Genomic DNA, 26,564 nt, shown 5'->3' on the forward strand with positions numbered 1-26,564 from the left:
ATGGGGAACCTGTGTGGCTGCATTCAAGGTATGTTCATACTGGCCTGTCAAATGCGATCTTTTCAAATTACTAGTTAATGCTTTCAAAATATGTTATTTAAAAAATTATCCTCTGTATTTTCCATATGCAGTTATAAATATGTTTCATGGTTATGTTTTATTCCTCAATTTATATATTTGATTATTGTACCAAGCAGAGTACCTTTGAAATTTTTCTTCATTTAAAAAATATGTATCTTGGCTCAGGCCTGTAATCCCAGCACTTTGGGAGGCCAAGGCAAGAGGATCACAAGGTGAGGAGATCAAGACCATCCTGCCCAATACAGTGAAACCCTGTCTCTACCAAAAATACAAAAAATTAGCCAGGCGTGGTGGCAGCTGGTGTAGTCCCAGTGTGCTGTAGTCCCAGCTACCTGGGAGGCTGAGGCAGGACAATCGCTTGAACCCGTGAGGCAGAGGTTGCAGTGAGCCAAGATGGCACCATTGCACTCCAGCCTGTGCAACAGAACAAGACTCTGTCTAAAAATAAATTATATATATTTATATTATGTATATGATATATAATATGACTTATAATATATATTATATTATATGACATATAATGTATTATATAACATATAATATATATTATACAATAATATATATGTTATATAATACATAATATATAATATAATATATATGATATAATATATAAAATATTATATTATATATGATCTAATATATATCATAGATTATATATAATATATATCATTTATAATATATATAATCTATGATATATTATATATAACCTATGATATATATTATATGTAATCTATGATATATATTATATATAATCTATGATGTATAATATATTATCTATGATACATAATATATAATATATGATATATTATATATCATATAAGATATATATTATATATTATATTATATATAATTATATTATATCATATTATATTATATATCATAATATATTATATATTATATCATATTATTGTATAATATAATATTATATATGATATTATATACTATATAATATACTATATATTATATTATAATATATATTATATTATATTATAATATATATTATATTATATTATATTATATATTATAATATATATTATATTATATATTATAATATATATTATATTATAATTATAATATATATTATATATTATATAATATAATTTATATATAATATATATTATACAATATATATTATATATTATATATTATATAATATATAATATATAATATATATTGTATAATATATATTATATATTATATATTATATAATATATAATATATATTATATATATTATATATATATTATATAATATATATTATATAATATATATAATATATATATAATATATATTATATATATATTATATATATAATTTCCTTTTACATCCTGCATCCTTCAACATTCCATCCCCCACCCCACAGATTAAGTTATTCCCCAGGGGAGAATATGGCAAACTCTATTTTAATGCAGTTTTTAGCCTAATTAAGAATTATGAAATCATTACTTTCCAAATATTTGGAACAAAGCCACAGTAGTATGGATGGGTTGGAGGCTTTTTACACAATAAAATGTACCTCTCTTTGTTTTTAACATGTTTTTCCCTTCCTCTCTTCTTTCTTTGTGAAATGTGTATTTACTTTAATAAATTTGTAGTAAGTCACTTCCATTCACATATTAATTTTTTAAAGTAATAAGTATGTGTATTGTCTACGTGTGAAATAAAACACACATTTATTTTTATGCTGTGGAAGTTATCCAGAATCATGGCATTGTCAATCACAGTCAATCACCCAACCTACTCACCTTTCCAGTGTAATCTTAGTCTAATTTTTTTTTTGTTATCCAATGAGATGCAGTATTTCAACTCAGAGAGATAAATGGAATGAATTGGTAGAGACTATTAACTAAGAATATACAGTTTTATTTATACTCAGAAGCAAGTAGATTATGTATATATGTATGAAGATAAAAATTAAAAGGATAATTGTGTAAATTTGCATGTAGAGAGCTTTGAAAACCTGTTTACTTGTTAATGCTGTTTTGATGTATTGTGTGTCTTTGTTCTCCCGACCCAGCATCCAGAGCTCTCTGCTGGAGCTAAGTGCTCATCAGTTCCATGACTTGGAAACTGTCTAAGTTTACAGGCACTTGTATTTGTTAGTAAATAAGTCAAGATGATATTGTTTCACAGGCTTTAGTGCAGAAGACTGAATAGAGAAGCTGCTCCACCCAGTACACTGGTGTTCATTTCATGGTCATCTCATCTGTTAACCATGGATATAAAACACTTATCTTCAATGATCTTCCTGTACATGTAAAAACACACCTGTCTACATGGCAGCAGTTGGACCTCACAGTGTGGATTGTGCCTTCACCCTGGAATGTCTATGATGCCCTATCGACCATAGTGATGGGATTAGGGATCTCTTCCCCTTTGCTCGGCCACTGTCTGTGCCAGCCAGGCCACTGGGCCATTGTGGCAGATGGTGATGCCCTTTGTGTGGAGCGCACTGAGTGTGCGCTGAGGCAGACACAGTACTTTTGACAACTTTATCTGCTTCTTTCAAAACTGGGTCTGCATTATGATAAAGTGGTCGGTTTTAGGCCAAGCAGGTGTATGTCATAGAACAATGACTTGGGAGTTCAGAATCCTGGGCGTGAATAAGCCTCTGAGCCTTATTAAGCTGTGAAATCTAAAGCAAGACATTTCACTGATAATTAAGCCTCATGAGCACTTATACTGTACACTTTACCTACATCAAATCATTCGGCCATCACCACAAACAAATGGCATGATTGATTTACTATCACCTTTCGCTGGGTAGAAAAAGACAGAGATGAATGTGCCCAAGCTTATGAGCCCCTCAGCAAAAGAGCCAAGATGGGAACCCAAGCATACAGCCCCAATGCTGAGGCTCTGAACTACTGACCTGCCCTCAGCACTCAGCCTTGGGATCATGAGTCACTGTGCAAGGGAGTTCCAACATCTGCATGTATGTCTGGAATGATCTGAGCCTGTAGAGTTCCTACACACTGGCCACATTATAGGGTGGTGTCTGTGGTCACACAGCTCAGGGCAGGTATTAGTACATGAATAGCTTAGATGTGTCATAGTCTTTATGTGAAAGGCACATAAAAGCCCAAATGCTTTTGAACTGGTTGCGGATTTTGAGTTGGAGGACAACACTTGGGACAACCGGTCACATTCCTTCAGTGCGCGGCCACTCCTCAGCACATATCCCAAAGCCGGTAAATAATGGGAAGACCCTGTACTGATGTTTGATGGTGTTATGAACTTCAAATGACCCCTATAGAAATGTTAAAAAAAAAAAAAAAAAAAAGTCTGTGAGCTACACAACCTGGGGACAAGACAAGTAAGAACACAAAATACCACTAAATAATGAGCCTCATGTGTCACCCTGCTTGCAACTCCCTCGGCAGCTGGTTTGAAGAGCCTCAGTGCTCACCAGGGGCCATCTCCCCGCTCTGCCCTCTCTCGCTGTGGGTTGCCTGGGCTGAACATAGGCAGCCCCTCACATGATGACTGCAAACACAGGGCAAAGGAAGACTGAACGGAAAATGTATGGTTATAGTGGTTATTTTAAAATATAAGTATTTCAGTATTTTCTAATCTTTAATAATTGATTATTTTTAGGGGAGGTTTTTTTTTTTTTTTTTGAGACAGAGTCTTGCGCTGTTGCCCAGGCTGGAGTGCAGTGGCATGATCTCAGCTCACTGCAACCTCTGCCTCCTGTGTTCAAGCAATTCTCCTGCCTCAGCCTCCCGAGTAGCTGGGACTACAGGCACGTGCCACCACGCCTGGCAAAGTTTTTGTGTTTTTAGTAGAGACGGGGTTTCACTCTGTTAGCCAGGATGGTCTCAATCTTCTGACCTCATGATCCACCCGCCTCGGCCTCCCAAAGTGCTGGGATTACAGGTGTGAGCCACCACACCTGGCCTGATTTTTTATTTTTTTATTTTTTGAGATGAAGTCTCTGTCACCCAGGCTGGAGTGCAGTGGTGCAATCTCAGCTCACTGCAATCTCTGCCTCCAGGTTCAAGGGATTGTCCTGCCTCAGCCTCCTGAGTAGCTGGGTTTTTGTTTTTTTTTAGTTGAGATGGGGTTTTACCATGTTGGTCAGGCTGGTCTCGAACTCCTGACCTCAAATGATCCGCCCACCTCCACCTTCCAAACTGCTGGGATTACAGGTGTGAGCCACTATGCCTGGCTGATTATTTTCATAACCAAGAAAAGAAATAAATATAATTAATGCTGGTGCATGGTATTAAATCTAGTTTTTAAAAAATTCACACATAAACCAGGCAGAACCCTATACCCTCCATGATAAATGCAGTAGCAGTGTATGTGGGTCTGTGGAGGTTGAAAGGGACTTGGTAGATGTCAAGAAGGTAGTGGCAGTCCTGCTGGGCTTTTAAAGGGTCTGAAGAAGTGACAGGATGCTGTGGTTGAATCTTAGCATGTATTTTAGCATTTGTTCATTTGGAGTTTGATTATTTCACATTGCTTTCATTTGCCATTACCTGGAAAGCCAAGGGCTCTACTCTCATTTCCTTGCTGCTCTTTCTTTGCCTTCCTTGGTCCATGAAGAAGATGGTCCAGGAGAAGCTCATTCCATGCTTGTTAACCAGGCACACCCCTAAGTTCCAGTCCCTGAGTCATTCATGAGTAGCACTGCCAATGAACTGACAGCCATGCTGTGTCCCTCCACATCCCCTAGGTGACTCGAAGAAGCCTTTCAAAAAGCATGTGAAAAGGGAGCCCTCCTCTACTACCAAGGTAAAGTAGCCTGTCTTTGCCTAAGATGTAAATGTTGTTTTCTTGGATCCTTTATTTTTCAGTTGATATCAGCTATGGGAAAATTATCCACTACATTATAGATGTTAGATAATATTTCCTTGGGGATGGAGGAGGTGTATTTTACCAACTGACACCTGATTCCAGAGGACGTGCAAAATTGGCAGTGTCAGATAGTACACTGCGTGTTAAGGGATGTTTTCTTCAGGAACAAGCTTTCCACTTTAGATAAGAATTCTGCAATTGCTACTCAAAAATTACCTAGACAGAAACATTCTTCAAGAAAAGCTCCTGTGCTTTCCTAAGGGAACTCTACTCTAGAGTTGGGGCTTTTGACTTGAACCTTATTTCCAATCTTGGTTACCCAGAGTTTCCAAGTGAACAAAAGACCTGTGTGAGCCATCCATAGCATAGCCTGATTCTCAGAGTGTTTTCCTTCTCTAATTACAGGTGACTTCAGGGAGCACATTCAATGGTACGTATTCTGGAATCACTCACTGGTTGTTAGAAAAGGATTCTATAGGAAATCTGGAGCTTAACTGCTGGCTTTTGTCTGGAGAGCCTCCATGATCCAAGACATCTGGTGGGAATGAGGATGTGGGATATAGTAAAGGAAACTGGTTTTCCAGGTGACATACTCTTTTTATCTATGTATAGTTTCTGGGAATGTGTTCACATTAGGTTGTGTGTGGGTATGTGTGTATTAGGGCGGGGGTGGGATGAGGTGGTCTGTGTGCACGTCTGCATGATTTGCTTGTGAATGTGTGTCTATGTGTGTTTCCCCCAGGAAAAAAATGTTGTGTTTACCCAGCATAACTCTCAGTGCCATTTTTCTTAATTTAACAAATCAGACCACATACTTTACTTACATTAGTTCACACCTCATCATCATCATGCCCATATGTTGTGAGCTTGTTTATTGAGCCCACATGCCAGATGGAGAAACTAAGCCACATAAATAAATGTGCCCTGGTTCACTTGCTGCATAGTGAAGAGTCAAAATGTTTACTCATACGGTGCTAATGTTGAAGGCCTGAACTACAACCTCTATTTATCAGCCAGTGAAGAGATCACTATTCACCATGCAAGGGAGTTCCAGCACCCTCTGTGCCTGGAATTACCCACGCCTGCAGAGATCCCAAACGCCATCCCTCACATAAGAGAGCCTCATGATCTCATAATCCAGGTAGCTATGTAGACATCTTCCTGCAGGTGTCACATAGTCCTTAGTGGGAAACCAACATAGAAAGCCCATGTTTCTGATCAAATCGCAGGTTCTGAAACACTAAGGGAAGCACTAAGTAGGACAATGTGGTGCCTGTGTGTCATAGCTGGGTCTCCTCAAGACATGGATCAAGTCCAATAAGAATTGGGGAGATGCTTTAGAGTCTTGATGGAGTTATCACCACAAGCCCTCTGAGCTACACACTTTAGGGATCATGACCATTAAGTACTCAAATTACCACTTGGTTGTTATCCGGGTATCCGTCGTCCTTGTGGCAACTCTCTTGTGAAGCTGGTGTGGACAGCCTCAGTGCTGGAGCTGTGCCTGCCTTCTGAATGGACCCTTTCTGTGTTAGCAGGTGGGTACAAGCATGGGGGTCAGCACACTCAGTGGATTTACACACACAGCATTGAAGAGTAAGGCTGGGCTTCATTATTTATACATTTTCAATAAATGATGATCTTCATAACATAAAATCAATGACGTAGTACACTAGAATACTGTCCCTAGTATTGAATCTTGTCTCTCAACAAAGGGTTGCTTAAAGTCACATGACAGATTCCATTCAACTGATGACACATGCTGTAGCAGCAGTTAAAGCAGTCATTTGAAAAGGCTTTTACTATAAACTTATGTGTGAGCCTGAAGTGGGGGATAAAAGAGGTGATTAGCTCCCCCGTGCCATGTTTCTATTATGTGCATGGTGGAGGAAAATTACACAGGAAGGTGATGGAGAGAACAGAGCAAGGGATTGGACAGGTCCATTGAACCCATAAGACTATGGTGAGGTTAGTGAATGAGATTGGTCATTTTAGGTCAAATTCTACCCAGAGCTGGTGCAGCCACTGCCCATTCTTAGCCAGACCTTATTGCAGGCAGCTCTGATCAATAGTCAAGGAGGCAGTGGGGCTTGCAGACTTAATTCATTAAATCACCAAAGCACCAGCCCACACGGCCACTTTTCCAGTTAATTCACAGTAGCTTGCATATTCAGGTTTGATCAGTGGAAGGGAAGTTACTCTTTGCAGACCCATCTTTTGACAATCATTTTGCAGTGTCGGAAGGTCTGAGCAGCCTCGGGAGGCAAGCAGTCCCTGGTCCCTCAGTGTAGTCACTGGAGGAGACAGTCACTGAGAGGCAGCTGGCAGGGTGAAGGGAAAGGGGAGGCAGGCCACAGAGATGACAGCCTTTAAGCTGTCATACTGGGAGGTCAAGGATCTGAAAGAGGAAGGAGAATTCTTTATCATTAAGGACCTGTCCTTATCTCAGGCATTTCCTCCAGAGCATCACCTTTGTCCACCCACACACCTTGGGCTAGGAGGACTGGAGAAAGACAGTGAGGGGTCTCTTGGGTCTCTGGCACAGGGCGTGATGAAGAGGTGGCAGTTTTTCAGGAATCTCTCTCTCTAGGGAACCAAATACATTTCCCATCTCAGGTCCTTCACTCAGCGGGGTTGAAGTTCTGCTCGTCACTTATCATCTCTGAATGTCAGCACCCTCAAGTGTAAAATCTCAGCCACAGCCCCTTCTCTGCACCCCCTGCAGGGCTGATGTTCTTCATAAACCATAAGGCATCATGCCCACGGAAAAGCCGAACAGGAAAGCATGCTCCACTGCCCCAGAGCCATCCAAGTTCCCCCTCCATATTCCGCCACTGCTAAGTGTCCAGCCTATTCCTCCTGGCATGTAGTAAACACTTAGAGAACATTACTGAAGTACCAGTCCTCTCCAAGGTTTTCCTGTATTTAGTGATTTTTTAGCCCTGTACTGTGATACTAAGAAGTAGGGCCTAAATAGGGCCTAAAAAGTATTGCTAAAATTACATTATGACAGTGCAGAGAACTGAGGGCAGAGGGAGGACATGAGCTTGCCAGGTCCACATGGCTTAGTGGAATTTGAATCCGGGCCCCCACTCTGCACCAGCCCTGCACTCACAGTCATCCTGCTGTGTTCTCCTCTCCAGGAAGGCACTGCCCATGCAGTCTGTCTGATAGAGGTGTTGAGTGCTCACTGAACTCCGTGATCTTCCTGAAACCCAACTTTGATTCAGTGGGTTCTGCTTGGAAGCCTGTAAAGAAAAGGATCATAAGTTTAAACTTAGAACAGATTATCACTATTTTCCCTCTGGTCTTCTGTCAGCAAGATGTCAACAGCCCTATCTATTGTAAATGCATTAACCAGCATCTTCTCTGATAGAGAATATAAGAAGATATGCTGTGCACACCAACCAGTGTTGGAGACCTCATGGCTCCCGGGTAAAGAAGAAGAGGTACCCACAAGAAGGTACTGTGGAAGTTCATTAATTAAGTTGATTCAAGAATTGCAATTGCGGGGAGTATTCAGTGTCCCATATGTAAGAGGAAACTATGAAGAGACTAAGCCATATTTTTTAATGTGTCAGGATTCGAATTTGCCTGGTCAGTAAATATTGCTACCACCACAAAAGTAAATATCTACTTAAAAGTCAATTTTGGTTCATGTTGAATGATAGACAATGTTTCAAGCTAATGTCTAGAACTTACCTGGTTGTTAAACATAAGCATAGATCTCCCTGAAAGAGTGGTGCTATATTATTATTTTTCAATTAATATATTTCTTTAGAGAGTTTTAAATTGACATAAAAACTGAGCATATGGCCGGGCGTGGTGGCTCACACTTATAATCCCAGCACTTTAGGAGGCCAAGGCAGGCGGATCATCTGAGGTCAAGAGTTGGAGACCAGCCTGGCCAACATGGTGAAACCCCAACTCTACTAAAAATACAAAAAAATTAGCCGGGTGTGGTGGCAGGTGCCTGTAATCCCAGCTACTCAGGAGGCTGAGGCAGGAGAATCGCTTGAACCCAGGAGGCAGAGGTTGCAGTGAGCCAAGATCATGCCATTGCACTCCAGCCTGGGTGACAAGAGTGAAACTCCATCTCAAAATAAATAAATAAATAAATAAATAAAAATTGAGTATATAATATACGAAGTTCCCATATTATTCTGTCTCCTCACCCTCACTTCCTAATTTCACCTATTAGTAACATCTTACATTACTGTGGTACATTTGCTAGAATAATGAGAAAATATTGACACATTATTATCTGAAGTCTACATTTGCATAATGTTCATTCTTTCTGTTATACATATATATGAATTTTGAAATATTTAAAACATTATGTTCACCCTTATGGTCTCATAAAGAAAATGTTCACTTCCCTAAAAATCCTCTCTTCTCATTAATCTCTGTCCTCTTTCTCCAGAAACCTTGGCAACTATTAATATTTTTACTATCACTTCAGCTTTGCCTTTTCCAGAATGTCATATAGTTGGAATCATATATTATGTAGTTTTTTCAGATGAATTTATTGCACTAAATTGATGTACGCTTTAGCTGCTTTCATGTCTTTTTTATGCCTTAATGGCAAAAAATGGCACATTAAATCACCAAATAATATTGCATTAAATGAATTTTTGTCTTTTTATTCACCTGTTGAAGAATTCAGTAGATTTCATGAGAGAAACCATCTGGGCCTGGTGCTTTCTTTTTCGGAATGCTCTTAATGTGAATTCAACTTATTTAATAGACATAAGTTTATTCAAATTAGGATCCTAGCATGACCTTGGGAAGATTGCCTTTCAAGGAATTGATACATTTCACTGAGGTTATCAAACTGCGGTCATAGAACTGTTCATGATATTCCTTTTAATGCCTAACAGTTCAGTAGAGATGGCTCCTCTTTTATTTCTGAAATTGGTCATTTGTGTTATCTTCTTTTTCTTGGTTAGCCTGCATATCAATTCATTCATTGTAATGAGCATATCAAAGAACCAGCTTTTGGTTTTATTGATTTTCTGATGATTTCAGTGTTTTAATTTTATTGATTTCTGTGATGTTGTTTATTACTTTTACTTGCTTTCCATTGCATTCCTCTATTTTCTATAGTTCCCTAATTGAAACATGATATTACTGATTTTAGGTCTTGTGATTTTTAGTATATTGCATCCAATGCTATAGATTTCCCTCTAAGGACTGCTTTTGCTACATCCAGAAATCTTGCCAAGTCACATTTTCTTTTAATGTAGTTAAAAGTATTTTTAATTTTCTATTGAGACTTCTTCTTTAACCCATGAGTTATTTAAAAGTGCATTGCTAATTTGCAAATATTTGGGGATTTTGTGGCTCTTTTACAGTTGTTGATTTTTTGTTGTCAGGTATGTGTTGCAAAAGCAGTCGTCTACCTCATCTTGCCACCAGCCAAGATGGCCCAGGATGTGGGCTCTCCCTGAGTGAATCTTTGGCAATCTGCCAACCTGATGTGTTCGGCCTCCTTCTTTAGTCTGAGCTTGCCTTCTGCTTAGAAAGGGCCATTCTCAGTTCTGGCAGGGAGTTTTCCCAACATTGAGAAGGTGGCATTCTTACTCCCCACTGCAGCCTGCACCTCTGACCGGTGGTCAGCAGACAGGACAGAGGTCCTCATTAGACAGAGTTCAGCGGGGTCTCTGACCAAAGTGCATCTTCAGAGTCTGCACCTACCCACTGTGACCACGGGCAGGCTCTGAGTCCTAAAGCAGGAGGAACTGTGTGACCATCCTGATTGGAAATTTGTGAGGATCACTGTGTTACTCAAGTAAGGTCTTTGGAAAGTGTCGTATTACTACTGTTTGTGAACTGCTTGTTGGTGGCCTGGCTGAGCCACACACTTTATGAAAACCAGGACCCCTCAGCTGGTGTGGGTGTCTATGCAGACTGAGACCCTCTTGTGAACAGCCTCGTGGCAGCTGTCTTTGCCCCTTGCCACCATCAGTGCCTCCTTGTTCCTGGGCACTGCTTTCTCTGATGGTGCTCCATTGTTTTCCTGCACCTCAGTGTCTACAGCTGGATGTCTCTTCTGCAATCTAGGTGAGGGGGCATCAATGGCAGTTCTGCTGTGGCACTGCCCTCCTTCTTAGCTTGTCTTGCTCTGTCTTAGGCTCCCTCAAAGATCCCACCCTTCAGGTTCTTCCACAAGTTTCTTATTGAAATCCGAGCAGAAAACTATGACCAATATGACCAATCCTATACCCACTGAAGACATGAATGAAGAATTAAAACAATTCTCCATGGACTCTACCATATAGATCCCTAGAAGTAATTTCTAAAAAAAAAAAAAATCAAGGAAGATGTAATAGTTTTCCATAAATTAGAATACCCTACATGTACAATTAAATGAAATGGCTAGTATAGTCTTGAAACCAAAACCAGATAAGGTAAATTAAATTCTGTGATATTTGAAAATACTGTAAATTCTGACTAATGTGAGTTAATCTCAATATATGAAATAGTAGATTAACATTGAAAATGCAATAAATAAAATTAGCTACCTCAAGAGTTTAATGGAAAAAAATGTGATTATTGCAATAGATTCAGGAAATTCATGAATAACATTCACCCTATATTTGTAGGACAACTATCTGATTAACTTTAAGTGACCTGTGACAACCATTTGAATTAATGCTGCTTTCACAGCATATCTCTTGGCTTGTTAAGAACCCGACAAGAATTTCCGTAACATTAATTTATTTTTAGCACCTATATTGGGTGTGAGCCCACCATAAAGTTTGCCCACTGAAAAGGTCTACAATTTGATGCTTTATTAAATTGATACTGTGTGCACCCATCACCACCATCTAATTTAAATATGTTTCCCTCACCCAAATTCTCTCTTGCGCACTGGCAGTTAATCCCCACCCCCATCTCCAGCCCTAAGCAATACTGCTGTGACATTCCATCTCCATAAATTTCCCACTTGCTTAATAGAAATGGACATATATATATATTTGGAATCTGACTTCCTTCATTTAGCATACTATGTTTGAAGTTAATTGACGTGTTAGCACGTGCTGGTCATGTGTTTTCCTTCATAGTCTGCTGTGTTTACTCATACAGATAGTGTTTATTCATTTATCAGTTAATGTACATTTAATTGTTTTGTTATTTTCTTTGATGAGTAACGTAGCTTCGAGCATTCATATACAGTCAGGTAATGCATAATGACATTTTGGTCAAAAAAAATTTTTTTTTTCTGAGACCCAGGCTGGAGTGCAGTGGCACAATCTCGGCTCACTGGAACCTCCACCTCCCAGGTTTAAGCAATTCTCGTGCCTCAACCTCCCGAGTAGCTGGGACAACTGGCACACGCCACCATGCCTGGATAATTTTTGTATTTTCAGTAGAGACAGGATTTTGCTGTGTTGGTCAGGCTAGTCTCAAACTCCTAGCCTCAGGTGATCCACCCATCTCTGCCTCCCAAAGTGCTGGGATTATAGGCATGAGCCACCACACCCAGCCTAATTTTTTTAAGAAACAAGGGAACTATTTTCTAAATTACTTTTGCCAATTTATATTTCTACCATGATGCATAGCACTAATTTCACCGTACAATGTATGGTAGGCCCCAATATGTAAGAAATGATGAAAGTAACACATAAAGATTAGTATAAAACAAATAAAATTATCATTGTTGCTATCATCTTTGTCAAATTCTGAAAACAATCTGAGTATATTTTTATATAAATATGCTTGGCAACATAGCTGAAAAACGCATTATCAGTTACATTTATCAGTAACAAAGACATAAATTTGAAGGGGGAAAAACACTTGTACTAACAACGCAATGTCAGAATTCACATAAAAATTCTGCTGGTCACTTTGGAATATTTAATTGCCTGGGGCAGTGTTTAGTAGACAAATGAGCATCTATGGAGCACCCACAGTAGGGGAATCAACAGAACTTCGGTTTGAAAAGTTATCTGGGTTTAGAGCGTGAAACTTTGTTAGAGGACACACACCTTGCATGAGCGAGGTGCCTTGGTGTGTGTGGATGTACCATTATGCTTGGAGGTACAGCATAATGGTGGCTTCCTCCAGAAAGGGACATTTGGGGTGGATTCATTCCATCTAGACAACACAGCCTGATGTGGCATGGACATGAATGGAGGTGAAATGGTCAGTAGTTGAGAGGATCAGTCCTGACAAGGGCCGAGGTGAAAAACCTGGGAACCCCTTCAGGTACAAAGTCTTCAGTTGAAAAAGGAGGTGGTCACAGGAAATACTGAGACAGGACAGCAATGCATGGGAGACAGAGTTCTTGGCCCTGCAGGGTGAGTAGTGTGGATTCTCAAGTTTTCTCCTCTCTCCATTAATTTCTTTCCCAATGCAGATGACTTCCATCATACAGTCTTCAGCAACCTTGAAAGATTGGACAAGCTTCAGCCCACTCTTGAAGGTAAAGGAAGGCAGCTAACAAGACTGGCATCTGGGCTTGGCTGTGCGTGTTTTCTATTGTGGGGAAATATATATAACACAATATTTATCATTTGAACCTTTTAACCAAAGTGTGCACTCCATGGCATTCAATATATTCACAGGGTTGCATAACCAACACCACTATCTACACCCACAATTTTGATGATTTCTTACAAAACCTTGTCCACAATAAGCAATATAGCACCTTCCCCCTATTTCCAGCCCATGGTGATTCCTATCCCACTTTCTCTTGTATGAATTTGACTATTCTAGGCACTTCATGTAATTACAATTATACAATATATTCCTTTTGTGTCTGGCTTATTTCACTAAGCATAATGTTCTCAATGTCCACCCATGTTGTATCATCTATCAAAATTATGTTCGTTTTTTACAGATGGATGATGTAGCATTGCATGCAGACCACCTTGCTTTTATTACATTCATTTGTTCACTGATGGTTGGATTATTTCCACCTTTTGGCTCCTGTGAAAAGTGATGCTACAAACATTAGTATACAAACATCTGTTTGATTTCTGTTCTCTATTCTTTGGGGTGCCTAAGAGTAGAGTTCCTGGGTCCAACAGGGGTTCTATATTTAACCTTCTGAGCCACTGCAGACTGTTTTTCACAGTGGCTGCAACTTTATCCATTTCTACCATCAATGTATCAGGGTTACAATTTCTTTACGTCCTTCTTCACACTTATTTTCCTTTAAATCATCCTAGTAGGTGTATATTGGTGGCTGCTTGTGTTTTTCATTTGCATTTCCCTAATGACTAATGATCCTGAGCAGCTTTTCCTGTGCTACTATCTGTGGCTGTATCTTCTTTAGGGAAATATATGTTGAAGTCTTTTGCCCATTTTTAAAGAGTTGTCTGATTTTTATTTAGTTAGTTTGTTGTTGTAGATTTTTGAATATATCTTAAATATATTTAAAATAGATTCTAAATTTTAGTCTCTTACAAGATAAATGATTTGCAAATATTTCCACCTTTGTGTAGAACTTTAGATTCACAAACTTCATTAATTTGTATGAAATCCTCAGCAGTTGACCCCAAACAGATAAGACTGAAGCAGTATTTTAGGAATAGTTGAAAGTATGATCACCACAAAACATAAGCGTAATCAAATCCTGCAAGCTACATGTAAAGCACAATGACAAATAAGGCAGCAAAGGGCCATCTGGTGATTAGTTCACCACACTTGTTGCAACTGTTTGCGCTGCAGAGTTAAAACACACCAGCATTCAACCCATGTCTCCTCTCTTGAGGTAAACTGTCGTATGTTGGCTGGCCTGAACAAGCGTAGATATTCTCCATCCTCAATTAATATGCATGCATGACAAAGAAAAGGAGGCCTGGATGAAAAAATATTGTGTGATTAATAATTATGTTTTAATTAATTTTAAAGGATATAATTTCAGTACTTCTAATTCTCCCATCAGCAGTTATAACAAAGGATTAGTGAATAAATACCATAGACTGTTTTGCCTGGAATTGAATCCAATCTATCTATTAAACTTTGCTTTTATTCAAGTGCAAAATGCTAAAACACATAACTGCAGTGACAGCCACTGTGGATCCTCAGAGGTAAAAGTAGTCTTGGGACATAAATCCTGCAAGCTAATATTGTTTTTACAGGTTTAGAAAACCATTTAGCTGGGTTTCAAACCTCACAGTGTGAGCAGTGGGACTCTCATCAAACTATAGCATGTGCTTCAGTACCATGTGTAGACTGATTCATTCCCATTTTCTTAAGTTGCCATCAGCAAAATGCCAGGGACTCTATTTCTTGCTCCTTAGCTCCTCGTTCTTGCCTGTCTTTCCACGAGGGAAGATTTTCTAGCAGGAGCTCAAGCTGTGCTTTTAATGAAACACATCCACACACACTGTCCTGTTGTCCACATTAAGCAGAGCTCCCTGAATAACTCATGAACAAAAGCATCTATGACTAACTGTTGCTCTGTGTCCTCCTAGCCTCTGAGGAGTCTCTAGTTCACAAGGACAGAGGAGATGGAGAGAGGCCAGTCAACGCGAGGGTAAGGTTGCCTTGCTTTCTCTGAAATAGAAATGTTCCTTTCTTGGTGTCTTTCTTTTTCAACTGACTTTACATGTGAAAAAATGACAATGTCCATGACAGGTATTAAATGCAGTTTTCTGAGGGGGAGGAAGAAGTGACTCTTAGCAACTGATACGTAATCCAAAATGACATTTAGCTATGACGGCTTCAGGTTGTAGACTGTATCCTTGGGGTCCTTGTCCTTGGAAGCAATGTCTTCTCCTTGGATTCAGTATTTTGCACTTGCCAACCTACGTGGACCTGAGAGATCCACCATCCAGAAGCTGATGTCTTTTCCAGTGTGTAGCCTACCCTTGTTTTGGAGGCCTTGAAGTTGACTACACTTTCTGATCAAGTTTTCAGTATTCATTGAGAGAAACAGAGCCTTGTGCAAACAATCCACAACATGACATACCCCTCAAAAAGCTTTGTTTCTGTATTGCAGGTGGTGCAGGTGGCCCCTCTGAGGTGTGAATCTAGTAAGTATTCTGGAATCACTTGCCAAGAAAACAATCTGGATGCCAAGAAAGGTGTGGCATCCTTGCCTGGTTTCAATGTGAAGAGCCTCCCTGATCCTGGGATTGTGATAGGAATAAGTATAGGGGAAGTGTTTTTTTAAAACCTGAATTCCCCAGGGAAAAATTATGGCCAAATTTTGAGGAAGCAGTTGTGCTCCCTTTTGGGTGGTGCCGAGTTGGGTGCTTGAGGATTGGTGGTGTCTTGTGTGAGGCTGCATCGTGTGGTGTGAATGTGTGTGTTTCTGTACAGGTGAGGCTGTGTGTTTTCTCAGGAGAGATTTCCCACTTATACAACCCAATCACCAGTGTCCACTTCTAACAATAAAATCCACCCCCGCTCTACTCTCTCTGTACAGTGACTCCTCCACCCTCACTAGAGCCATCCCCGGGTCTGCCTTATTATCCCCACTGCTCAGGTGGAGAACCTGAAGGGCCAAGGGAGTGGCCCCAGCTCCCGAGTTCCTGAATGAAAAAGTGAAAACACGAACCCAGGAGTGTGGGCCAGTGCTGACGCTGACATGCACTTAGTCATGGGGTGTTCACCACCACACAGGGAGTCCAGCATTCATGTATAAGCCCTAAAGCAACGAGCCCAAAAGGCCCCAGACACTGCCCATCATCATAAAGTGGCCTCCGTGGTCACACAACCCAGGGCAGTTATAGGCTCATCTCCCCACAGACCGGCATAGTCATCAGTGTGTCAAAAGCACAAAGATCCCCAGGTGTTTGGCTCAGCTCACAGATCCCTTTTTTTTTTTTAACTTTTAAGTTCAGGGGTACATGTGCAGGATGTGCAGGTTTGCTACATATATAAATGTGTGTTATGAGAGTTTGTTGTACAGATTATTGCATCACCCATATATTGAGCCTAATATCAGTTATTTTTCCTGATCCTACCCCTCCTCCCACCTCCCACCCTCCAGTAGGCCCCACGCTCACAAATTCTAAGAGGAGTGGGGGACCACAAAGGCCAGTGTGGCCCACTTCAGTTGTGAAGTTAATTTGCTCAGCAACTGGCCAAAGTCTATAAGGATGGGTGATGTATTTTAGTAGATTTAGTAATACTATCTTCCCAAGCCCTAAAATGCTCAAATCCTGCCAGCCAAAACTGGTGAGGAGGGACAGATAGGAACTCTGTGTGGCACTTGGTTATTAGCCTGGCTTCCATCCCTTAGTGGCAAGTCTCTTGTATATGTGGGTTAAAGACCCTGAGCCTCAAGCCAAGCCTCCTCCATGAGGAGCCATCTCACTATTGACTGGCTAGTGCCGGGTATGGCCACCAGCCCAACTGAAACAAAATGTTGCTTTAAAACAAGTGTAAATCTCATACATACAACAGGCAAATGCAGAAGCAGTGTGGTCTCGCAAGTTGTAAAGAGGACAGTCGCAATTTTGCTGGACTTCAACCTGGGTAGAAGACATGAGGGAACTCTGTCACTGAATCACGGCAGAGTTCAAGGCCACTTGCAGACTATTTCATGTTACAGAAGGTGGCCTTTAGCTACTAAGCAAAGGCCTTTGTTTCCTCATTTCTTTCCTGTTCATCTTCTTGGTCATCCTTCTTCCGCAAGGGAAACGAGCCCAAGCAAAAGGCAGTTTCAATATTAATTTGACCGAGGTTTTGTGCAGTTTATTATCATCCGGGTAATCAAGTGCAACCCAGTCTGCCTAGCAGCCCCCCTATCTCTGCTCTGTGTTTTCATTTAATAAACATTTTGGTCTACTTACTATGTGCTAGATTTTCTCGAGACCAAGTAAATGAGATAGAATCTTTATGTTGGCAGCTAAGTTAGATTTAACATAACTGACAAAAATTAAAATTTCTGATTTCTTGTAAAAATATTTTGTATGTGTGAATGCATACTGAATGCAAAGTGGATAAAAAACTCACACTTGCACTCATGGAAGGCTTTTCATGAATTTGTCAATTTTTATTTTTTATATTTCCCCACTTCACCGGATAATGCATACCTGAACCTGGAAACTGATTCCCACAGCAGAAAGTGTTCTGAGCCACATCCCTTAGCTTCACTAGTGCAGGTTCACCTGGGAGGATGTCCCAGCATCAGCTTGGCCCATGCTGTGATCAGCCACCTCCATGCACCACACCAAGCAAGCCCCTGGGTGATTCACAGTCTCCACCACCAGGGCACTGACCTTAACTCTGTGTTCTTCTAGCTCCCCATGAGGACACCGTACACGACATCACTAACGAGGACGCCACACAGGACATCGCCAACGAGGACGCCGCCCAGGGCATCGCCAACGAGGCCGCCGCCCACGGCATCGCCAGCGAAGACGCCGCCCACGGCATCGCCAACGAGGCCGCCGCCCACGGCATCGCCAACGAGGACGCCGCCCACGGAATCGCCAGCGAGGACGCCGCCCACGGAATCGCCAACGAGGATGCCGCCCAGGGCATCGCCAACGTGGTCGCCGCCCACGGAATCGCCAGCGAGGACGCCGCCCACGGAATCGCCAACGAGGATGCCGCCCAGGGCATCGCCAACGTGGTCGCCGCCCACGGAATCGCCAGCGAGGACGCCGCCCACGGAATCGCCAACGAGGACGCCGCCCAGGGCATCGCCATCGCTAATGAGGATGCCATATATGACATCGCTAATGACACCGTACAAGGCATGCTAACGAGGACATCGTACAAGCCGTCGCTAACAAGTACACTGTACACAACATCGCTAATGAGGGCACTGTACAAGACATCACCAATGAGGACGCTTTATACGACATTGCTAATGGCACCGACAAGGCACGCTAACGTGGACGCTGTACACGACATTGCTAATGAGGACACCGTATAAGACATCGCTAGTAACTATCGCAAGAACAAAAAACCAAACACCGCATATTCTCACTCATAGGTGGGAATTGAACAATGAGATCACATGGACACAGGAAGGGGAATATCACACTCTGGGGACTGTTGTGGTGGGGAGGGGGGAGGGATAGCATCGGGAGATATACCTAATGCTAGATGATGAGTTAGTGGGTGCAGCGCACCAGCATGGCACATGTATACATATGTAACTAACCTGCACAATGTGCACATGTACCCTAAAACTTAAAGTATATATATAAAAAAAAAGACATCGTTAGTGAGCACGCTGTATACGACATCACTAATGAGGACGCTATATATGACATCGCTGATGAGGACATTGTATACGACATCACTAATGAGGACACCATACAAGGCATCGCTAACAATGACGCTGTACACAACATCGCTAATGATGACACCGTATAAGACATCGCTAATTATGACGCTGTATACGACATCGCTAATGACACCGTACAAGGCACACTAACGAGGATGCTGTACACGACATCACTAATGAGGACAGTGTACAAACCATCGCTAATGAGGACACTGTATATGACATCGCTAACGAGGACACTATACAAGGCATTGCTAACGAGGACGCTGTACACATCGCTAATGAGGACACCATATAAGACATCACCAATGAGGATGCTGTATATGACATCACTAATGACACCCACAAGGCATGCTAACGAGGACGCTGTAGACGACATTGCTTATAAGGACACCATACAAGACATCGCTAACGAGGACGCTGTATACGACATCGCTAATGAGGACGTTGTATATGACATCGCTAATGAGGATGCTTTACAAGACATAGCTAATGAGGTTGCTGTATATGACATCGCTAATGAGGACATTGTATATGACATCGCTAATGAGGACGCTCTATACGACATCACTAATGAGGATGCTGTATACAACATCGCTAATGAGGACGCTGTATATGGCATCGCTAATGAGGATGCTGTATACGAATTCGCTAATAAGGACGCTGTATATGACATTGCTAATGAGGACACTGTACAAGACATCTGTAAAAAAGAAGATGCTGCCAATGTAAGACACTTTTCTTTGTCTTGAACAGAAATGTTACTTTCCTGGCTTCTTTCCAATCAGATGTAGACATGAATATCTGCCAGTGTGCATTATTGATGTCATCTGCAGTTTAATCAAATGTAGACATGAACATCTGCCAATGTGGACTATTTATGACATCTGCAATTCCCTTGGTGTGGTGCTATTGATTGGCAGCCTCTCACCAACCCATGCCAGGCACACTGGGGTGTGGTAGATGGCAGCATCCACGATCCACTGCAATGCAGAGGTGTTTCCCTCCACAGCAGTTTTCCCCCATGGATTAAGAGTTGTGAAACTGCCAATCTAGATACACTTTAAAGATAAATTCTGTGGGAAAAGGTCTTGTCTTTTCCACAGGTGTCTTCCGTGCCAGTTTTGGGGGACTTCGACCTTTGACTCAATCACTATACCCCTTCTTATTTTCTCTCTCAAGTTGTCGAGAGACTATCAGATCTGTGTGACGTGTATGGCATCATTTCACCCTCCTAATGTTTTCTTTTCTATAATTGCAGGAGCCATTGACATTGGAGAATGATACGTACCCTGAAATAACTCACTTCCTGAGGAAAAAGCGCCATCTCTAGGGTACAGAAACCTGATTCTGGGCTCCTTTTGGGAAGGAGGATTTGGGGTCTGGTGAGAGCAAATGATTTTGCAAGTATAAAACAATGTCCAGAGAGGCTGTAGGGATATCTGTGAGCCCAGAGGAAACACCAGGGGATCCTGTGCGAAGCACCATGGCTTCAGCTAGGGTGGGAGGAATGGGTGGGCCTCTCTCTAATGACTTATCCTGGTGTTTGTGTTTCTAAAGATTTGATTGTGGAGAGCATATCTGATGATGGGGATTTGTAGGTAGGTAACTACTTTCCACGTAAGATCCAATTGGAGAGAGTTCCCAGGGGCCTTCAGGGTATCCATGCTGCTTGGGAGGTTAAGGGAGGGGGCATGAAATCAAAACGAAACAGGAAATATGTGTCATATTGGATTTGGTCTTTTCCGGGTTTATTGGCATAATAGTAAGAACTGTCTCTCTGGGCTATGAGGGTGCTGTGTTATTTAAAGGTGGTCTTTCCCAGAACACCTGGCCTTTTCTTTTCCGCCTCTGCCAAACATCACAGCCTTTGGGTTGGATTAGTCAGCACCCCTTGGGATTGTGCAGAAGAGGTTTGGGGTTGCATCGAGTGTCACCTGTGGTGAACAGAATCTGAGGGACACAACTCTCTCACAGGCACTTCCTTCAACCTAGAGACAGAGTTCTCCTGGTGTGTGCCCAGGGGTGGAGGAGAAATTGACAGTCTGCCTCTGAACTTTCAGGACTTTAAAAAGCACTCATGTTTCCATCCTCGCTGTTGACTCCTGGCTTAAAGGGATCTCCAGGGGTGAGTGAGGAGGAGGGATCGGACCCTGGCAGTCTGACGGCAGCACCTGTGTTCCTCTGCACTGGGCCGTGGATGACATTACACACCTTGGTGAGAATCAGGAATTGAGGCTAACCACATCTGAAATTGAGATGGGCCTTGAGTCATATAAATAGTTTGGAAAAGATGCATTTTACTACGCTATTGAAAGAAACCATTTATTTCTCACTCCAGCAGGATAAATGGTTTTCAGTATCCATTTAACTGCTCATTGACTCTTACTGTAGATGAGGAGGTGGCCAGCAGCCCCTGCCCTCCCCCAGTTGTAGGCCCAAGGTAACCAGCAATGGACTGGATATAATGGAAGAGTGGTGCATTCGGAGGTATCTGTATTAATGGGACCCACATGATATGGATGAGAGCTATTAGGGTGAGAAAAAGCCTGGGAGCACAATGAAATATTTAAATATTAAACAAAACATTGTTGAAATCTCCATTGTACTTTAGTAGTTGAAGTCATTCTTGTGGTCATCACTGCCTTTCCCAAGCATAACAAGCTACTTAATATCACATAGACCCGTGCCATGAGGCATGATGATCAGTTTGTAAAATGCCAATAAAACAATTGCCTATAGAAGCCACAATGTTTCATCCATATATTTCAATTTCCATGTGTAAGTATAGTTCAAATTTCAGAAATTTATTATTATCTAATAGAATATGCATGGTATATCAATGAGCAATTATCATACTGTTTCTATTAACAATTATTTGTATGATGAAAAAAGCAGACTCCCATTCTTGGATTTTTCTCAGTTTGCACACATTAGCATGACAGCCCCATTTCCACCTGACATGTGCCAGCAAGAGGCCAGGAACAGAGGCTTTTCTTATTAACTAAGATTTCTAAATGTATTATGTATTCACATTTAGAAACTCTAAATGTCATAAAAGGTTAGCAAGGAAGTTTCCCTTCCACTCTGAACTTCCAAACACCAAGTCAACATTTTTGTTTGCATATCATCCCTGCAATCTATGTGCAAATAGAAGCATGCACCTGGAATGCAGGCTGATGTGTGATCGTGTTTACACAAAGTCCTCTGCACCTCTGCATATATCACTGGGCAATGCACCTTAGTTATCATTCCACATTTCAAATGTAAATCCATTGTATTGTTTCAGAGCTATGAAGTACTGCACCCCATGACTATTCCCAAAATTACTTAAGCACCCCGCTATGGGTATCCATTTGTTCTGTTTCCAGTCTTGCTCTTATAACCAATGCTGTAGTGAACAGCACTGTGTTGAGAAGTGGTGAACGTGGGCATCTTTGTCTTGTTCCCGTCCTCAGGGGGAATGCTTTCAACTTTCCCCCATTCAGGAAACTGTTGGCTGTGGGTTTGTCATAGATAGCTTTTATTACCTTAAGGTATGTCCGTTCTATGCTGATTTTGATGAACGGTTTTAATCATAAAGAAATGCTGGATTTTGTCAAAGGCTTTTTCTGCATCTATTCAGATTATCGTGTGATTTTTGTTTTTAGTTTTATTTATGTGATGTATCACATTTATTGACTTGCGTATGTTAAACCATCCCTGCATCCCTAGTATGAAACCCACTTGAATCATGGTGGATTATCTTTTTGATATGCTGTTGGATTCAGTTAGCTTGGTTGTAGCATTTCTTTTTATTCCATCTGTGGAATGTATTGGTTTAAATAATGAAAACATGTTCTATCCTCACTGCTTAGCACTTTGTGTTTCTTTAATAGCCTTCCCAACAGGGCAACATAAAAGCAGGAGCCCTGCTAGTCACCCCTTAACCCGGAATCCCCCCTTCTCCACAGCTCGCTCATTGGACAGGATAGACTGGGAGCCCAGGCCTCAAGGTAAGGACGTGCTCTGTCACCTAGAGGTGCAGTGCTTGGGAAGGCCAACCTTGGAGGGTTGCCTGCCAGCTTTACAGTGACAGAGGTGTTGGGAGGGACTGACCACCAGTGCATAAGGCTGTGCTTTGTTGGTGACATAAAGGATTGTTTCACAGGTTGTTGGGGAGGGACAATCCCAAGGCCTCCCCTGGCCCTGGTGCTGGCTCTGCACAAAGGCAATAAGAGAGGGATGCTGGTAAGGGCTGACCTGTTGCTGTGCTGGGGAGGAAGGTGCTGGGCTGAAATTCAGGAGGCTGAGGATGCAGCAATCCCATAGGAGGTACGTGACCTTCAGGATACATTTTCTTCATTGATGATCAATGGAAATGAGAAATCACTGACTATTTTTTCTATCATTGGAATCTACTCTCCACTGCTCATGCTGTTCCTGTCTTTTGGGGAAGATGGAGGATCAATCAGTGTGCGCTGCACTGAGTGGAAGGAAGGAGAACTGTGACAAAAATTAAGGAAGGATGAGAGACGGGAGGGCCCTTCATCCAGCTGCTTGCAGAGTCCTCCTGAGGAGGAAAGCCCCGTGGCTCCCTGGCGAAGGAGCAGTGAGGGCTGCGTGACTCCCACAGTGAAGTGTGTGGTATGTCTGAGGACACCCAGGCTGGTGGTCCATGAGGAGCCAGTGGCAGAGTGAGAAGCAGAAAGGCCAGGAGGGTGGCTGGAGGCCAGGCTCTGAGTCATTCTCCATGTGATGGAAACAGCCGGAGCCCAGTGGGCTTGGAGGTACAGGATGCGGTGGCTGATGACAGAACAATGTGGAGAGAGGCGTCATTTGTCAAATCCTTACTTTGTTCTGGGCATTGTGCTAAAAATTCTGATGGCTCATCCCATTTAGGGGCTGAAAGTTGCAGAGGTTTAGGAAGCTCACCCACGATACTGGAGCCCCCATCTCCTGCCCTAGTGCCGTCCACCTTCTCACCCAGCCACCACCTGTTTCAGGGGAACACACAGAAGTGGTAACCTCTTATGGATAGGCAAGTAAATTCTGCTGTTTTTGTTATTCACAGAAAAACACTGGCTCGTGTGGGTTGGGAAGGTGAAATACCAGAAGTATTTCATCTAGTTATTTCTACCCATGCAACTCCTATAGTATTGAAATGCATAGGTTAGCATTTTTGGCCAATTTACTCAGCATTCTGGGTTAAAGGCTTTTATTTATTTATTTATTTATTTATTTATTTATTTATTTATTTATTTTCGAGATGGAGTTTCGCTCTTGTTGCCCAAGCTGGAGTGCAATGGTGCGATCCTGGTTCACTGCAACCTCCGCCTCCCAGGTTCAAACTATTCTCCTGTCTCAGCCTCCCAAGTAGCTGAGATTATAGGCACGTGCCACCACACTGGGCTAATTTTTTTGTATTTTTAGTAGAAATGAGATTTCACCATGTTGGTCAGGCTGGTTTCAAAATCCTGACCTCAGGTGATCTGCCCTCCTCGGCCTCTTAAAGTGCTGGGATTACAGGCGTGAGCCACCATGCCCGCCCTAAAGTCTTTTAAAATTCACTTGTATAAGTTGACTTAGTTTTCTTTTTTTTTCTTTTTCTTTTTTTTTTTTTATTGATCATTCTTGGACTTAGTTTTCTTTAACCTTGTAGAAAAATCAAAAATGGCAATCTCTTTTATCACACAAATAATGTCTTTTTAATGGAGTGATTTTTTTCTAATTGAGGTATTATGTACTTTTCATTTACTAATTATTGTTTACATTTGAAGTGTTTTATGAATTAATATTTAATTGCATAGATGAAGATTACTAGTTATAGGCATTTTACTAACCAATACTCATTAAGCATAGCGTGGATTCATATGACATCAAGGAGCTATTTTATTTGGTAAAACGAAAAAGCACAAGAATGAACGAACGCAAGAACTGAAACAGTGGAGACACCTAGAATGACTTGTCTAAGATCTAAATCATTTTGTTGTCTTCCCAGCGTACTTATTATCCTGATCATTGTCATCAGCATTGTTTGGGTCCTTTTAGCACAGATTTCTCAAAATGGGTAACTCCATAACAGTTGGAAGCTTATGAATTCATATAATTTGTAAGAGGTCAATTTGGAAGTACCTATCTATTTTAAAATTCCAATAACCTGGGGATTTCATCCCATGTCTAGAGTCTTCTATGTAAAATATTTCCACAATTAGGAGAAATATGTGCATGGGGATTTTCTATGTAGCGGTGTTTCGATAGAATAGAAAAATGGGATAAACCAAATTTCCATCACGAAGGAAATAGTAATATGCTGAATAATAATACAGCGAATATTATGCAGGCTTTAAACATCAAAAAAGAGTTCAACTTCTGACTTCCGATGATGGTGTTGAAGCAGGTCACTGCTGGTTTACATTTGATTTTCATGTGGGAACTCTGGAAGTCTGCCTTAGTGATTTTACATGTGGCTAAATTGAGCTAATGACAAGCTGTTCGAAGTATGGCAAAATAGAACTTTAAAACAGTATCTTGTCAGCAACCAAGTGGACCTGTTTCACGTAAAGCCCATGCATTCATCTGCCTGCCCATCATTCTGTCTGTCTATCATTCTGTCTGCCCACACGGGCATCATTTGTTAGTGGAACTGAGTGCCCACTGTCGAGCTGACAAGCCCATAACCTCCCTGTTCCTAGTCACACATTAATTCTTCAACAAGTCCCTTTTGATAGATTGTGATTAAGCTTAGCTGCTATTTCCAATTGCTTCCCCAAACGTACTTCTCACTGTTCTCCCATCACACCCTTCAGCCCATCCATGCGGGGTTCCTTTGCTTTTCCCACCTTACACCAAACTCCCTATTTTTACTCCCACTTTTACCTCCTCTCCAAGACAAAACAAACAAAACTAGCATTTTAAAACTTAGTTGTAATCTTTCTTCCTTCATGAAAATTTCTCCAACAGCCACTCCCACGGTCCTGTGTGTTCCGGATATTTTAAAATAATGGCTATAAGGTTGAGCACTTCAGGATATGCTGTTTTGCTGTGTGCAGATGGAGGCAGTGGCTGGAGTGAATGAACGGCAACACTTGCTGGCAACCGGCAGAAGCTGAGAGACAGGGAACAGGCTCTCCTCCAGAGCCTCCAGGAGCCAGGCCTTTGGACACCTTGAATGTGGGCTTCTGGGAGACCATGAGTTTCTGTTATAAGCAGCCCAGTCTCTGGCAGTTTTTACGGCTGCCCCCGAACACTCATCTATACCTGTCTGACCAGGTCAAGCTCCAAGGAAGGGATTCTCTACATATCTACATTGTTTGCAGATTTTACAATAATCATTTATTCTTGCATGGCTGATCATTGTTAACCAATACAAATAAAATAATAAAGAAATGACCCACATTTTATGTTGGGAGTTTGATCTGCCATTTATCAAGTATGGAATCTTGAACAAGGGGTTAAACATCTGAATGTCTCCATCACTTCATCTCTAAAGTGGGAGT

The 26,564-nt window shown here is 41.4% G+C and overlaps 1 protein-coding gene across 1 annotated transcript; it reads left to right on the forward strand.

Annotated features, from left to right (window-relative positions):
• LOC117978843 (uncharacterized) lies at positions 1-26,450 on the forward strand. The gene is made up of 10 exons (XM_055105814.2): positions 1-28; positions 4,762-4,820; positions 5,289-5,313; positions 8,260-8,346; positions 13,246-13,311; positions 15,311-15,372; positions 15,838-15,871; positions 18,089-19,814; positions 20,348-21,304; positions 26,118-26,450. Exons 1-8 carry the CDS (start codon positions 1-3, stop codon positions 18,727-18,729), a joined length of 1,002 nt encoding a protein of 333 aa, XP_054961789.2. The 3' UTR covers positions 18,730-19,814; positions 20,348-21,304; positions 26,118-26,450.
• The last annotated feature ends 114 nt before the right edge of the window (positions 26,451-26,564 follow it).

The sequence above is a fragment of the Pan paniscus genome, chromosome 23 (genome assembly GCF_029289425.2).
Source record: "Pan paniscus chromosome 23, NHGRI_mPanPan1-v2.0_pri, whole genome shotgun sequence".
Classification (NCBI taxonomy): domain Eukaryota; kingdom Metazoa; phylum Chordata; class Mammalia; order Primates; family Hominidae; genus Pan; species Pan paniscus.